General features: G+C 34.6%; 2 protein-coding genes across 2 annotated transcripts in view; one reads left to right on the forward strand and one right to left on the reverse strand.

The window, feature by feature from the left end:
• Window positions 1–15,515, forward strand: part of SLC25A40 (solute carrier family 25 member 40) — a 21,936-nt gene that overhangs the window by 3,558 nt on the left and 2,863 nt on the right. The window contains exons 3-8 of the mRNA XM_019630352.1: window positions 1,548–1,627; window positions 3,099–3,166; window positions 4,826–4,950; window positions 5,620–5,793; window positions 11,077–11,186; window positions 13,451–13,532. Of these exons, the coding sequence (XP_019485897.1) occupies window positions 1,548–1,627; window positions 3,099–3,166; window positions 4,826–4,950; window positions 5,620–5,793; window positions 11,077–11,186; window positions 13,451–13,532 (639 nt within the window). The remainder of the gene's footprint in view (window positions 1–1,547; window positions 1,628–3,098; window positions 3,167–4,825; window positions 4,951–5,619; window positions 5,794–11,076; window positions 11,187–13,450; window positions 13,533–15,515) is intronic.
• Window positions 5,805–11,068, reverse strand: LOC109375137 (DEP domain-containing protein 1B). The gene has a single exon (XM_019630360.1). It carries the CDS (start codon window positions 9,222–9,224, stop codon window positions 7,635–7,637), a length of 1,590 nt encoding a protein of 529 aa, XP_019485905.1. The 5' UTR covers window positions 9,225–11,068; the 3' UTR covers window positions 5,805–7,634.

Consider the following 15,515-nt stretch of genomic DNA (forward strand, 5'->3'; position numbering starts at 1 on the left):
GGGGTCTCTAAACTCAGACTTGCTCTCCTTTACTGCAGTCAGTCCACTGTGTGTCCAGGTGTTACCTGGCCCTGTTCACATTGCCTTGTGGAAATTGGGCCTTGGAGAATTAGCACAAAAATGTGATCCTCAGGCTGCTACTATTGCTTAATAAACTGTGTTCATCTCTTACCCCCGAGGTTCTTGTCTTCTACCAGCTCTCCTGACACCATGACAGGCTAACTTGTTTATTTGCAAATAGAGTAAAACCTTAGACCCCCCTCACAATTCTTGACAACATTCACTACTTCCCCTTTATGCTGTTGTTCATGTATAGTACATCTTTGTATATTATACATTCCACAATTCAGTATTATCTTTTCATTTAAATAGTGTATCTTTAAAAGTAGTTACAAGAGAAAATGGAGAAATATGTTTATTTCTGACAATTAAGTTCACAAACTCAACTTAGAAAAAGTGCTCCATACCTCATTGCTGAATATCACTACAGTCACCTTCGAAGTACTCCCCTTGGGAAGCTATGCACCAATGCCAGTGCCTAGTCACCTTTCAAAGCAATTTTGGAACTCTTGTTCTGGAATGGCCATCAGAGCTGTCATTGTATTACCCTTGATGTCCTGAATGCCATCAAAATGTCTTCCTTTCAATATTTCCTTTATCTTCAGTTAAAGAAAGAAGTCACTGGGGGCCAGATCAGGTGGGTAGAGAGGGTGTTCCAATACAGTTATTTATTTACTGGCTAAAAACTCCCTCACAGACAGTGCATTGTGTGATGCAAGAGCCATGAATTGGTGAAAAGTTCAGGTCATCTAACTTTTTCACACAGCCTTTTCAGCAATTCCAAATAGTAAACTTGGTTAACTGTTTGTCCAGTTGGTACAAATTCATAACGAATAATCCCTCTGATATCAAAAAAAGGTTAGCAACATTGTTGCAACAAGTTCAGGAACTAAATGGTCAGACCTCCTATGTACCCACATATTTACTATTTCTCCTGTACTTCCTTCCTTTTTGAAGATCTTAGTTACTATTTAGCATCATGGCCCTCCATTCTAAAGAACTTTTTCAGCATTCCTTTAGTGCAGGTATTTTGGCAATGTATTCTCTGTTTTTGTTCATCTGAAATGTCTTTATTGAGCATTTTTTGAGCATATTGTAGAATATGTACTGCATGTAGAATTCTGGCTTAATTTTTTTCAGCACCTTAAATATGGCATTATATGGTGTTTTGGCTTCCCATGTGTCTGATGAGAAGTTAGCCTTCATTTTGTATCACCTTTTCTCTAAATATATTTCATAATTTTTTCCCTTTTTTGTTTTTTATTTGACATGGGATCTTTTGAGGTTTTGGTCTCTGTAAATTGATATTTTTCACTAATTTAGGGAAGTTTTTTGCCATCGTTTCATCAGGTAATTTCCTGTACCATTCTCTCTCCTTTATTTTGTGGCTTGAAATACACTATGTTATACTACCTGATGGTCCTCGTCAGGTCTCAGCCCCTATTGGTTTTTCTTCATTCTTTTTCTTTCCCTTCTCCAGATTGAATAAGGTCTGTCTTTAAGTCCAATGACTCATTTGCTTTCTCTACTCTGCTGTGAAGCCCACTTAGTGAATTTTTCATTTCAGGTATAGAATTTTCATTTGACTGTTTTTTACAGTAACTGTTTTCTTTGGTGAAATCCAAATTTGTTCATTTATTATGCATATGTCATCTTTTAAGTTCTTGAAAATATTTATAGTTGCTTTAGAGTCTTGTCTGCTAATTGTATCATATGAATCATCTCAGTGTTGGTTTCTATTGACTATTTTTCTTTGAGTATGAGCACATTTTCTTTTTATGTCTAATGATTGGGTAGTGAACATTATGAATGATTATTAGGAAGACTGGATTCTTTCATATTCTTCTAAAGAGTCAGTTTTGTTCAGGAAGGCAGTTAACTTTGGCTAGATTCAAACTCCAAACTCAGGTTCCCCTCTGGTGGGCTGTAGGACCCCGCTGTGCCCCGAGAGTGCATCTTTTAGTAGTGAGCCAAGTTTTGTGGCCAATGTTGTATGCAAATTTGGGGGCTTATGCCCTTTGTAGTGCCTTCCTTTGCATGATTTCCCCCCTAACTTTTAAAAAATATCATTATTATTAGTTTTAGGTGCACAAAAAATGTAATAGTTAGACATTTCACCCCTCAAAAAGTGTTAACCCCCCTCCCCAATCTATTGCCCCTCTGACATCGTGTATATCTATTATAATTCCATTGACTCTATTCCCTATACCCTACTCCATATCCTGTGACATATATATATATATATATATATATATATATAAAATTATACTTGACATACAATATTATTCAGCTTCAGCTTCAGGTGTACAGCGCAGTGGGACTGCAAATTGGTACAGCCACTATGGAAATCAGTATGGAGATATCTCAAAAAACTGGAAATGGAACTACCTTACGACCCAGCAATTCCACTCTTAGGTATCTATCTAGAGAAATCCAAGACGCTAATTCAAAAAATATATGCATCCCCCTAACTTTCTGATTATACCTCCAGCCTGGACTCCATATTTATCATCTCAGGCAATCACATGTGCTGGTTTTTGCCACTGCCATAGGCAAAAAGCCACAAATTTGCAAATCTCACTCGTGCACTTTGTCTTTTAATGACAGGCTTCTCTTTAGTTTCTCCCTGCTTTTGTTTCCTCTCCAGAAATTAAAAATATTGAGTTTAAAAGATACCTTGTTAGATTTCATAACTGGTGAGGAGAGTTCATCTGACCAATTCTCTGCCATTACTACACTTTCTTTTTATAATTATCTCTGAAAAATTTGGTTTCTTAGCCCTAAGTAGAACAGTCCAAAGCTGAGTAATATAAATTTTATTCTGTAAGCAGAAAGTATCATCCAGAAATGCTTTACTGATGTTTGAAAGTTTAAGGAAAATTCTTTTTTTTTAAAAAAGACTGGATATACATAAATCTGAGCAGCTCGTAGTTTAGAAATAGCCACTTGTGAGAGTCAAGTTACTAATCATTAGTATAAACTTTTGTATATCAGGTTCAGGGATATATTTTGACCACTTTTTTCTATTATAATTTTAGGATGCCTTCTTGAAAATCATTCGAAACGAGGGCATGAAATCCCTGTGGAGTGGCCTTCCCCCTACCTTGTAAGTTGAAATTTAATATTTTCTACTAAATGATGGTGGTTGTTTTGTTTTGATTTATAATCAGCATGATTGGACAAAATTAATATTTGAACTTTTTCATTTTCTAAAGCATTGTTTTGTGAGTCCCACAACCGTTACCCACACATTTGATGATTTTGCTACAAGGACTCACAGGACCTAAAGGAGGTTAGACTCACATCTGTGTCTTATTTATTGCACAATCGGGAAGGGGAAAAAGACACAACAGAAGTTGACCAGGCAATAGACTCCGGAGTCTTCCCTCATGACATTGCACAGGATGTGCTCATTCTCTCAGCGTTGCAGCATGTGCAGAGTATTTCTACCCTAAAACGCACTTGAATTTTAGAGTCTAGGGCTTTTATTGGGGGTTGATGGATAGGCACATTCCATCTTTGTGACCAGCTCTGATTATCAAAATGCCAGACCCCCAAAATGAAAGCAGATGTTTACCACAAATCACATCATTTGCACAAATTAACCTAGACAAGTTGGTTTATCACTCCAGACATACAAAAAAAAAAAACTAGAATAGGGAATATTCCAAGGGCTGAATTTCTTGGAGTTGGCCAAAGGTCAAGCATGCAGATACACCCTCCTAAATACATAGAAGTTTTGAGCAACCAGGCCCTTCTGTGTTGTCCTTGGTGCACAAGCATAACTTTTTTTCATGTTCAGAAATTAAGAATTTGTGGTTTGACTTTTCTGTTTATTTTACTAAAATAATGAGATATTGAGATAGGTGTATTTTACTTTTTCCAGATAATTTTAATTCTCTACTATCTAACTATTATATGAATTAATATGATAAACTATTAAGGCTGAATTTAAAAATCCCAACTAATACCTTGCCTTTCTGTATATCATTGCTTTCTAATTTATTTTTTTATGCAGCAAATTAATTAACTTTGAGGCATATATTTAAACAGTGCCTAAGATTATAAAGTTAGTGGCAGATCTAAAACTAGAAGTGAGTCCTATTTCTAAATTCTCATCATCAAACTTCACTATAGAAAATTAGGCATTCCCAAGTGTGGTCTATATGAATGTCCTTTAGTTCTTAAACATGGATTGGTTTTTTTGTTGCATTAATATTTATGATATGACAGTGTCTGCAACTTTGTGTTTAATTAGTAATTCCCTTCTCATATTCCCATTTGAAAAATTATGTCATTGGAATTTCCTCACTATAGTATATATAATTTGGCAACATTAATTGTAATTTATTTCCAGTTATAAACAGGTATGCTATGTGGTCCATAGTTCAAAAATATTTTACAATTGCTCTTGTACTTTTTACTTCAATGATTTTCATGTTATGGTAAATATAATTGGGAAGGAAGATTTGGAAGACCAAAAACAGAACAGGTGTAGGAGACAGGGAAGTGTCCTCATTTGTTTTTTCCTATTTATGCCCTGACCAGGTTCTCTGTAACTTATTTTCACAACTAGACTGTAAACTTCTGGAGGGCAGATACCTATTTTACATTTTGTTGTGGCTTATTAAATGAAAGAAAAATTTATCTCATTGGCTGATTCGTTGTGGTTTTCAGCTCATACAGAATATAAGTATTTTAGCTTGTATTTAATATGTTTAAGCCTTTTGATGATTATGTACAAATCTTTTTGTGTTTCTAACAGAGTGATGGCAGTTCCTGCCACAGTTATTTATTTCACCTGCTATGATCAATTAACTGATCTTCTGAGATGTAAATTCAGAGAAAATCAAAGCCACATACCCATTGTTGCTGGAATTGTGGCCAGATGTAAGTAATAAATTTACTATATTTTCATTTTGATTTCTGTTTAAAGCTTCCTTTAAAAATTTGACATTCACAGAGAATTTGTATAAAATACAGAGTATTTGTAATATATATTTTGCATTTGTAGTCTGTATTTATTTGTTAATATTTACACTCTAGAAGTCATATGATATGGTAATTGCTATCAGAATGCAATGGGATCAGCTCATCCCTGTTGAATCCTGGACAGACATTTTAGATTCTAGATTTTAGGATGACATCAGATTGATGTCAAATTGATGCCAAATTCCTGAATCATTTTCCTTACAGGATTTTGAGATTCAGAGTTTAGTCAGAAAGAAATTTGCCTCTATACAGAAGGACTTTTTTCTCTGCAATTGGTAGTGACATTTTTGTAGTAGTCCCTGCTGATTTATATTTCTGGAACTGCCCTTAAAATAGCTGAAACCAGAAAGACTAAGGTACATGAAGGCAGACTTTTAAAGAAATACCTTTATTAAGAAAAAAAATCGGTACCAATATGTTGGCATCATTAGATACTTGATTTTAAGGTTTGCAGACATTTCAGAATAGAAGTTTAAAATATAAAATGCATTAAATATTAATTATGCATGTGTTTGCAGAGTACATGGCTTTGTTTTTGTTGTTTTTATATTTGCCTGTTTGTATTAGTCGGTGCAGTAACTGTGATAAGTCCATTAGAATTGATTAGAACCAACATGCAATCTAAGAAGTTTTCTTACAAGGAGCTGCATCAGTTTGTCAGCAAGAGAGTGTCTGAAGATGGTTGGATTTCTCTTTGGAGGGGCTGGGCCCCCACTGTTCTTAGAGACGTACCATTCTCAGGTAGGATTTACCTTATCAGTCAGTGTCTGCTAAGTTCTAGGTAGCTTTGTCTTATTAATGTATTACTTTTAAATCAACTAAATTTTAAACCCTTTAAGGCTAAAGGTAAGAAGCTATTATCTTCTTTAGTAACCACAAACTCTTAGTTCAGTGTTGGGCTCTCAGAGCTTTATGAATCTTTATATTCAATAAATGACTAGTTTCTAATTCAAGCCTGGTTTTCTTTTCTCCGGTGTTTAATTTGTTTTTTAGACATTAATTAGTATGTATTTATATTTTGATAATACAAATTATCTTTAAAGTTATTCTAAATAAGTCATAATTAGTAATGTAAGTAAAGTACAAATCAAAATACAATAAAATACATTTATGACTACCTGTAAATTATATTGACTTCTACATTTTTCAATTACTAAAGATAATAATCTCCCCCATTAAATAAGCGTCCTGTAAACAAGACTGTTATATAGGGGATGGTGCTAATCATTGAATTATGAAAAGAATGAAAAAGAAGTGTAAAACTAACAACTTGTAGACTGTGCATACTTCAGTAGTATTTTATTTCTCTTGTGGATCATAGGAGTTTTCATTTAAGAGCTGAAAGAAATAATTATTGTGAACCCTTGTATTAATGTTTCCCTCCTTTCCCTTTTGAGTTAGACCTTTTCTCGAGCTCTCTTATTCACATCTCTATGCATTTTTCCCTTTTCATTCATATTTTTCAACATTTTGTGCTCAGTTATGCTGTTCAGAAATGTACAGTGTGTAATTAATTATATATTCCTAGGCAAGCTATATTTTTTATATTTGATACAGAAAAATATAGATATAAATTATGAAGTATACTAATAAAATGATCACTTGTGAAGTCACCACTTGAAAATATGAACTAGAACATTGCAATTTTTTAAATCATGAAACCACATATATCCCCTTCCATTGTCACATCCCCCAGTGGTTACCACTATCCTGAATTTTTCTTTATCCTTGATTTGATTTTCTTTTTTTTTTTTTACAATATTTTAAATAGCAGTGTTTATTTACATTCCATTTACTTTCAAAAGGATGAGGAGGCTGGAGGAAATATATTTAGAAAGGAAGTAGTCTCATTTTACTTAACCCATTTGTGTTTTTCATGGAACAATAAAGATTTGACTTAGAATCACATATATAAAAGGACAGAAAGAATTTATCCCTTTCAATTTTCCACCTCTAGCCAGGCTGAAATTATACCACTCCTGGCAGATGAAAATATACTCTACTTATAGGTAAACACCAACTAATATATATGTCATAAAAGAACCAGCTTTAGTAAAATCTGTCCTAATATCCAACAAATCTGCAATAAAAGATACAGCCATCATAACATAGGACATTTAAGAATCTTTGTGCAACAATGAAAAACAGAATTTACACAGGCGATATCACAATTGGCTATTAAGTCAATAGCATCACAGTAACAGTACCCAGTGTCTTTCATATTCAAATAGATACACACTATTTTTAAGACTTGGTTTTAATAAAGACATCAGTAACTAGGATGCACACATAGCTATTTCATAAACACCATGAAAAACAACAAATAAAAATACTCTTAAATTTTCTAGCAATTACAAACATGTTAACATTACCATTATATATTTGTGTCATAATTTTTATTTGACTTTTACACTTTAAAAATAGCTTTGAGGTTTAGAAAAAATACTGATAATGGCTCAACATTTTTTGAAGTCAGATCATCTTATATTTCAGTAGTCTGTATTTTCTGCTCTTCTTTTTTCTATACTCTCTAACAACCCACTTACTAAAAATAACAGAGCTCTCTAATGGCTATGGAAGCATTACATCCGAAAACTTCTAGTTCTGTGAAATGGCTGGAAAGGGTTTTTTAGTGCCCACATTAGCAGCTGTGGTTTTGGTTTTGGTTTTTCAGGAAACAGAAGTGCTTCACTTTCTGGTGTAGGAAATCGTTCTTGGTACACTTCAGGATAGGATTTTTGAAACTGCTTCAATTTTTTCTTCTTCTCTTTGTTGGAGAGTTTGGCATCTGTGATGACTTCCTCCAGCAATGCTGCTAGCAGCTCTTGAGAGCCATATGCTCTCTGATATTCAAATTCCTCTGGGCTGATTTGACGGCAAAATGATGGAGCAGGTAAAGTGATATCCATGTCGGCTCCTGGGTATTTAATCTGGACTCTTCGTAGATGAGCCACACGCTCCTCTATGGAGGTCTGCAAGGCCAAAGGGACTTTCAGAATCTCTTGGTAATTGTCCATCAGAAATGTCACCAACCTAGCAGCTAATAACTCATCCAAGTCCACTTCATCCTTGGAACACAAGATGCTACGAGAAAATGTCTGAACCATCAGTGTTCGGGCACCAAAGCCATCACAGAGTGGTGGCATCTCCTGATTCAAACAGACCCTTGCCATCATCCTCATCAACAGCTGTAACTGTCTCCTATTTTCAGGAGGCAGGAGGAGATAGCAAATCTGAAATGCTTCAATGGCCATTTCCTCTTTCTGTAACAAACCTAATACACTGACAAAGGCATCAAAAAGATGAAATGTAAGCAGAGCCTCTTTCAAGTGACCATAGTAATCTGCTATAGTTTTGAAGACATCTTTTTCAAATCCTAAGTACATAGGTTGCTTTAAATCTGAACAATTAGGCCAATTTGCCAAACTCTTCATTGCTGACAGTACCCAATGAGGAAGTTCTTTTGACTTGTCATCAAGGATGACAACTCCCTGTTTGCTCACACTATATACATTATGGATGATGAACTTGGAGTTGACAAGTTTAACATCTAAAACTTCTTCTAAAGAATCTAGTCCAAGGCTCTTCTGTAAGTATGATAATGTCATAGACTTCCATATCTCTTCTTCGTTGGCCTCTGTCAGCTGCCTGCGGGAGACAAGACGACAAGCTGGCACCTCTCCAATAGCAATACTGTGACACTTGAACCACATCTCAGAATTCAGCACAGTGGGCCTCACTGGGATGTTCTCCTGTGAAGTGCCTCGTGGGGGGTCATCCCATTCTGGAAATTTAATAACTTCTTTTGGATTTGGGGGTCTCTTTGGATATGGTTTCAAGGGTGAAGAAGGAGGAAATCTGTACAAGTGACCATTGTCTTCAAAATCTTCCTGACCCCATTTTCCCTTGATGTCTTCAATAACATGATTCTTCAGAAATTTTTTAAGAAGCTGGACCGTTTGTTTGCGGGTCACTTCAGGGCCAAAGTTTTGACTGCAACTCAGCAGCTCGTGTAGCCAATCCACAGCTTCAGCCACCGTGAAGTAATGTTCATAACTTTTGAGATGACAGCGATGTTTCCGCAATGGAATCCTAGCACGAAAAAGCTCAACTGTTTCATTCCACAGCTTGGTGGCCCGGTATGGCCCAGGGCCCATGATGGGGTGCTCCATGGTCCGCACGCAGCGGCCGCTGCGGCCGCGACAGCTCAGTTCTCAGCCTTGATTTGATTTTTAAAACTAGTTTTAACCACATATGTGTTACTGCTAAAGAGTATATTATTTAGTTTTGCCCATTTATGTGTTTTAAAAATTGCTTATTTTACTAGAAATATTCTTAAGATTCATTCCTATTTTTATGTGTAACTTCTCTTCATTTTTATTCTTGTTTATGAATAACCAAGTAAACAGTGCTGCTGTTAACATTTTTTAAGCCTCTTAGTGTACGAGAAATTTGTCCAGTATTAGAGTTGCTAGTTTACATATATACATTTAAAATTTTATTAGGAAATATCAAACTCTTTTCTAAACTGATTGTGCATATCTACACACCTACCAGCGTCCTGCTGCTTCACTTCATACCCTCACCAGCACTTTGTCATAGTTCTTAGTTTTTATTTATCTGGTGGTTCAAAGTGGTTATCTCACTTTAACTTATATATTCCTGATTATTAATGAGGTTGGACCCTGTTTCATTGGCCATTCATTTATTCATAATTGATTTGGGGTTATGGACTGAAATAAGTATTCAGTTTCACTTCCCCCCACAAGTGGAGAGTTATCCTAGCATCGTTTATTAAATAACCATACTTTCTCCAGTGATTTGCAGTGTCACTTCTGTCATACCAAGTTTTCATGTAAGCATGGATATCTGTGTCATTGTCCAATTTCCTGTGCTAATCCCATAGTATTGTCTAAATTATTAGTGCATTATAAAAAAATCTTTACAATACCTTATTTTCCCCCTAGGGATGTCATATATCTCTTTATTACATAACTCTAAAGTGTTTTAGTAGATTTAAAATTTTCTTCATAAAGGTTATATACAATCTTTTTAAAGATGATTTATTTATAGGTACACCCACACATCCCCAACTTTTGGTAGCTATTTTTAAATCTCTATTTAAAAAAAAAAATGTTTTCTAAATCTTTATGGCTGGTGCAGTGTTACAGTTGATTTTTGTCTACTAGCTTATATTCAGCTGCTTTTAAAACTCTGTTATACATTCTAGTTTGTCTGCATATCCTTTGGGTTTTCTATATAGACAGTAATATGCAAATTCTAACTCCTTTGTTTCTTCATTTTTAATATTCATAGCTTTTATTTTCTTTCTTACTGTACTGCCTAGGACCATTTTGAATAGTAGTCATGATAATGTGGCATCCCTACCATTTTCCTCACTCTAAAGGAAATAGTCCTGTTGTTTCACCATTAATAATTATTTTTGGTATAGGTTCTTGCTGCATATCCTTTATCAAGTTAAAGAAGTCCTCTTTTAACCCTAGTTTTCCAAGAACTTAGTTTGCTTAAATGAAAGTGTGTTAAATGAACTGCTTTTCCATCTTTTTAGATTATCCCATGGTTCTGTCAGTGGTGGTGTGTGGCATCCAACGGGTTTCTTATATTTACTACTTTTGCATTCCTCGGATAACCCAATTTAGTCATAGTGTATGATCCTGTATGAAATACTTCTGGCTTAAGTTGCTTTTTATTAATTTTTGTAGGATTTTACACATATATTCATAAATGAGATTGGCCTATTACATATCCTTTCTCCTACTATCTTTGTCAGGTTTTGGAATTAAACTCCAAATTCCACTGATGCATATTTTTTTGTTTATTAGCCTGCTAGAATATTACTGAAAATTTGGTTCCTTTTTTTAATCTCACCTAGTGTGTTCTGAACAGAAAGCAAGTTATGTCAGTGTTAGACTTTCTCTTTAATATATAACCTCATAAATATTTTCTTTCAAGTCCTGCATTTCATTTCTAAATATGTGTTCATTTCATTCTCCGTTTTTATAGCAATGTACTGGTATAACTATGAAGTTTTAAAGAAGTGGTTGTGTGAGAAATCTGGCTTATATGAACCAACATTTATGATCAGCTTCACTTCAGGAGCATTGTCTGGTTCTGTAAGTATATTCTTTTGTTGCTAATATGGAAGAATAATGATTGTCTTATTAAAACTGAACAAAATATTATATAGCATTCATGTCTGTTGAGATAGCACTTTTGGGCTGCACAGCTTTGAAAATTTCTATTTACTAGCCTATTTTGAGGAAATACATTATTAGTCATTCAAATATTTTAAAATGCATTTTGTATCTGTGTTTTTATTATATTGCAAATACATTATATTTTTCTGGACAACTTTTGGAGTTGTTAGATAACTACAGCTATGATAATGATAATAGATTAAATAGTGCTTTATTATTTACAAAATATTTGGCAATTTGTTCGTTAAATGCCAGTAGGCCTGGTTAGATGATATTTAATGGAGTGTCATCTCATATGTATAATTGGATTGAATAGAAATAATTTCCTTTTCTGCTAATTTCTATTTCTTTGGGAACATTTTGGCTTAAAAGAATTTTAACAAAAATTACATTCAGAAGGGAGGAATCTCAAATGACTATTTTTAGGTAGTAGAGAGTTCACCTTTTCCCACTCCTCCACATAATGAAAACTTGTGTTGCGGACTTCCTTTATGCAGATTGATTTCACCATTATCTTGGCCACAAAGATTTTTCTTACACGCACATACTTACAAAATGAGTTTGTGATGACTTAGAGTGAGGTGCTGAGAAACTGGAACCAAATGAAAACAAGAGTGAAGGAGCAGTGAGGTGATGGAGACCTGCAAGAAAATATTGCAATAATTGTATCAGAATACCTAGGCTATGAAAGCCATTGTGATTGAGTTCAAAATTTAGCTATGAATATTCCCAGATCTGAGATCTGTGAAACTAATCACAGTAGTGGGTTATAAGCCCACTGAGGAAAAAAAATTTTTTTAGCAATTTAAATAATTATAGTGCCAGCAAAATCTTCTCATTATCTCTCTTATTTGTGAGGTGATTAAATGTAACTTAATTGTATTTATCTTAATCCAGCATGAATGAAGAACAAGTACTAACAGTTGGTATTATAACACCAATTCCATACTTAACTTACAAATAAATACTTAATAGCTAAAATAGTTGAAAAATGGCTTTAGCCTGTCTTATCAGCTTTCCTGTAATATGAAGGGAAAGTTTTGTATTTTAGTATTTCTCTTTAACATAGAAAAATTATTTAAAAATTTTTAATGATCTATAAAATATTAGTGCCTTTTGACTGTTGTCAAAGAAAAATTTGTGTCTGCAATAGAAAAAAACGTGTTAGTGTGACAATGTCCGGGCTTCCTGTCAGAAAACAGAGTAGCCTAAACCACATCACCTCAGAAAGTGTAAGAGGTTTATATAAAATTTTGCTACCTTTTGCTACTATATGCTACATTGTGGAGATGGAGAAACAATAATTGATTTTATCTTACCTGAGATCTTTGAAACTGACTTAATTTCAAGAATTTAAATCAACATTCTTGGGGTGAAATAAACTATTAAGTCATTTTAAGGGTCATTTTATGAGAATGTTGGTCAAGTGTGAGCTGGGAAGCAAAAAATAAATAAAAAATAAAAAGACCAGGTTTTATTGCGCATGGCTATAATATAAAATATTATTAGACATTCTTAAGGGAGTTTAATTATTTTTTTTAAAAGACCTTCCTTTGCTTAATTTTGTTTACTTAGGTCATTATGGAAATAATTGCTAAGTTGATTCATTTTGAGATAAGTTTTCAAAAATGTGACTTGAATTATTATAACTATGTTTGATAAATATGTTGAAACCCATAAAAAAGGTATTTAGAACTAAAAGTTCAAAGTCCATTTTCTTTATTTAAATTTAATTTTTTATTTTATTTCTTGAACATTTGTTGGAAAATTTTAAATGCTTGCTAGATACTTGAGAATTTTTGCTGTAAAATATGTATTATACCTTCATGTGAGGAGTAACGGAACACACAGGAGCACCAGAGATTGTGAACATTGGGTTTAGAGTCAGAGAGGTCTGGTTGGAATTCTGACTCCAGAACTACTAGTTGTGAGACCTCAGGAAAGTAGGGGAACTTTTCTGAGATTTTACTTACTCCTGAATTTTGGGAGAAATACATAAGGCATGTATCTGTTTTCTTTAATAAAAGCTGCTTTTTAATATATCTGGTTGTGTTTTCAGTTTCAGTTTAGTTATGATATTCAGTATTATCTGTATTAAGTAACGTGCAAAATAGAATGTAAAAATATTTTAGAAAAAATTTAAAGGTAGATTTAAATTAATCAATTTTACTTTTTGATAGTTTGCAGCTGTTGCAACTTTACCATTTGATGTGGTAAAAACACAAAAACAGACACAACTTTGGATGTATGAAAGTCATAAAAGTAAGTTTCATTGATTTAAAACATTTTCAAGGTGCCATGAAAATTTTGTTTTTCTTTCCAGATATTAAGTTAGGAATATCTAAAATAGGAATAAGATTTTTTCCCCCCTCTGCCTTACTTTTTAACTGAAACTAATACACTGTTAGAATAAAACACCCAGAAAAAAGTATTCTAAATCCAAATAATAATAATTTAAGAAATCTCAAAGTCTGTATATGTTGCCTGCCATCAGTTAAGTCTCATACCTGCTGTACAGAAGATTAAATTAGATAAATTTTTTTTCCCCAAATAAATCGAGACAAATCAGGATGAAGGATAGTAAATTACTGGGAATCCTTTTTGTTTCATTATTATGTATAGAATTCTTTGTTCTTTTTTTTTTTCTGGTTTATTTTTTACCTCCTTTTTTTTTAATCTGTTTTTTTCCTTCCTATTACCCCATCTACCTTTACTTCTTTATAACCTGTAATTTCTTCTAGAACTAAAGTGTACGCTTAGTTGCATCCATTAGATCCCGTCATCATCATTTATCTGTAGAAAGTGTAGCAAACCCATTGGAAATTATCCATTACAAAACTGCGTCGCGTAAGCTTTGTGATAAGCTCATTATAATGTAAAATAATTCTTGTAACCCACCAGTATAGTATTTGGCATACAAAGTAAAACACGTATTCTAATGTTGAAAGAAACATTGATTACAGACCTTTGAAAATGAGTCTGATAAATATTAGTGATAACTCTGTCTTTGACTTACCAAAATCTTAGTCCCTTCTAATGTTAGAAGTGAACTACACCTGAAACCTGTGTAACTTTACTAACAGTTGTCACACCAATAAACTTTAATTTTAAAACAAGAGAGACAGAGAGAAGTGAACTAAAACATAAGAGGTAATCAAAGTTTATTATCAGGGTTTTCTCACGTCCCTCTTTAGGGTGTCAGCCTTTTGGCTGCCTAAGTCCTGTTCAAAATTATTTTGTTTCCATCTTTCTTCCAATTCATCAGAATTCCTGTTCCTCTGCTAAGTGAAAATAGTAGGAATAGTATTGAAAATACTAGGAATATTCCTTTGGTGTAATTTATCATAAATGATTGATGACTGTGGTTGTGATGGTGGTCGTATGGTGGTCATGGTCATGGTGACAACTAAGGTAAAAAATGGGAATCTCATGGGCTGGACAAGTGGCTCAGTTGGTTAAGAGCTCGCTCAAGAGTGCGAGCTCTGAGCAACAGCAGTTCGATGCCTGGCCTGAGCTGAGCTGCTGCTGAGCTGCCAACAGGTGGCAGGATGGCTCAGCTAAAAAAAGAAAAAAAAAAGGGAATCTCTACAAGTAGATTCTTATGCACACTAAAGTCTGAGATCCACTTATGTAGGTAAATAATCACCGGAGTCACCTGCGGTGCTTTTCCACTACACGAAAAGCTGAGCACCACCCTTAATGGACTCCCATTTAATAGATCTAAGGTGGGGCTCTAGCTTGTGTATTTTGGAAATGTTCCCTAGGTGACTGTGATTGTACATCCTCAGTGAGTGGCACCAGGGGGCATCTTTTTTTTTTTTAAGATTTTATTTTATTGGGGAATTGGGGGAGGGGAACAGCGCTGGGGAATCTGGGGAAGGGGAACAGACAAGTTGCTGACCTTTTTGTTCTTCAGTCTAGTTGTGGAGGACGTCACTTCACTGGCCCATGTTGGTATTATCTTCCTGAGTGAGGCAGTTGCTCGCCTGCCATTGGATGGCCGCTCACGGCTGCTCTTGGCAGCTCACGAAAGCTCACACCAGCTGTTGGCTGCTCACGCTGGCTGCCAGCCACACAAGGTAGCTTATGGCAGCCTACTGCAGCAGGGGCGACAGTGTACACCGTTGCCGGTGACTCACAGCAGCCCAGCTCCAGGTCGAGCTGTTGTTCACCATCTTAGCTGTAGAGGACAGTGTCACTGGCCCTCATGTGGGATCTGAACTGGGGCCCTGCTGCTCAGAGCTG

This window comes from Hipposideros armiger, unplaced genomic scaffold (genome assembly GCF_001890085.2).
Source record: "Hipposideros armiger isolate ML-2016 unplaced genomic scaffold, ASM189008v1 scaffold_902, whole genome shotgun sequence".
NCBI classification, from domain to species: Eukaryota; Metazoa; Chordata; class Mammalia; order Chiroptera; family Hipposideridae; genus Hipposideros; species Hipposideros armiger.

Excerpts from the sequence above, each read along its gene's own strand:
- LOC109375137 (XM_019630360.1), bottom strand. The coding sequence starts at position 9,224 with ATGGAGCACCCCATCATGGGCCCTGGGCCATACCGGGCCACCAAGCTG.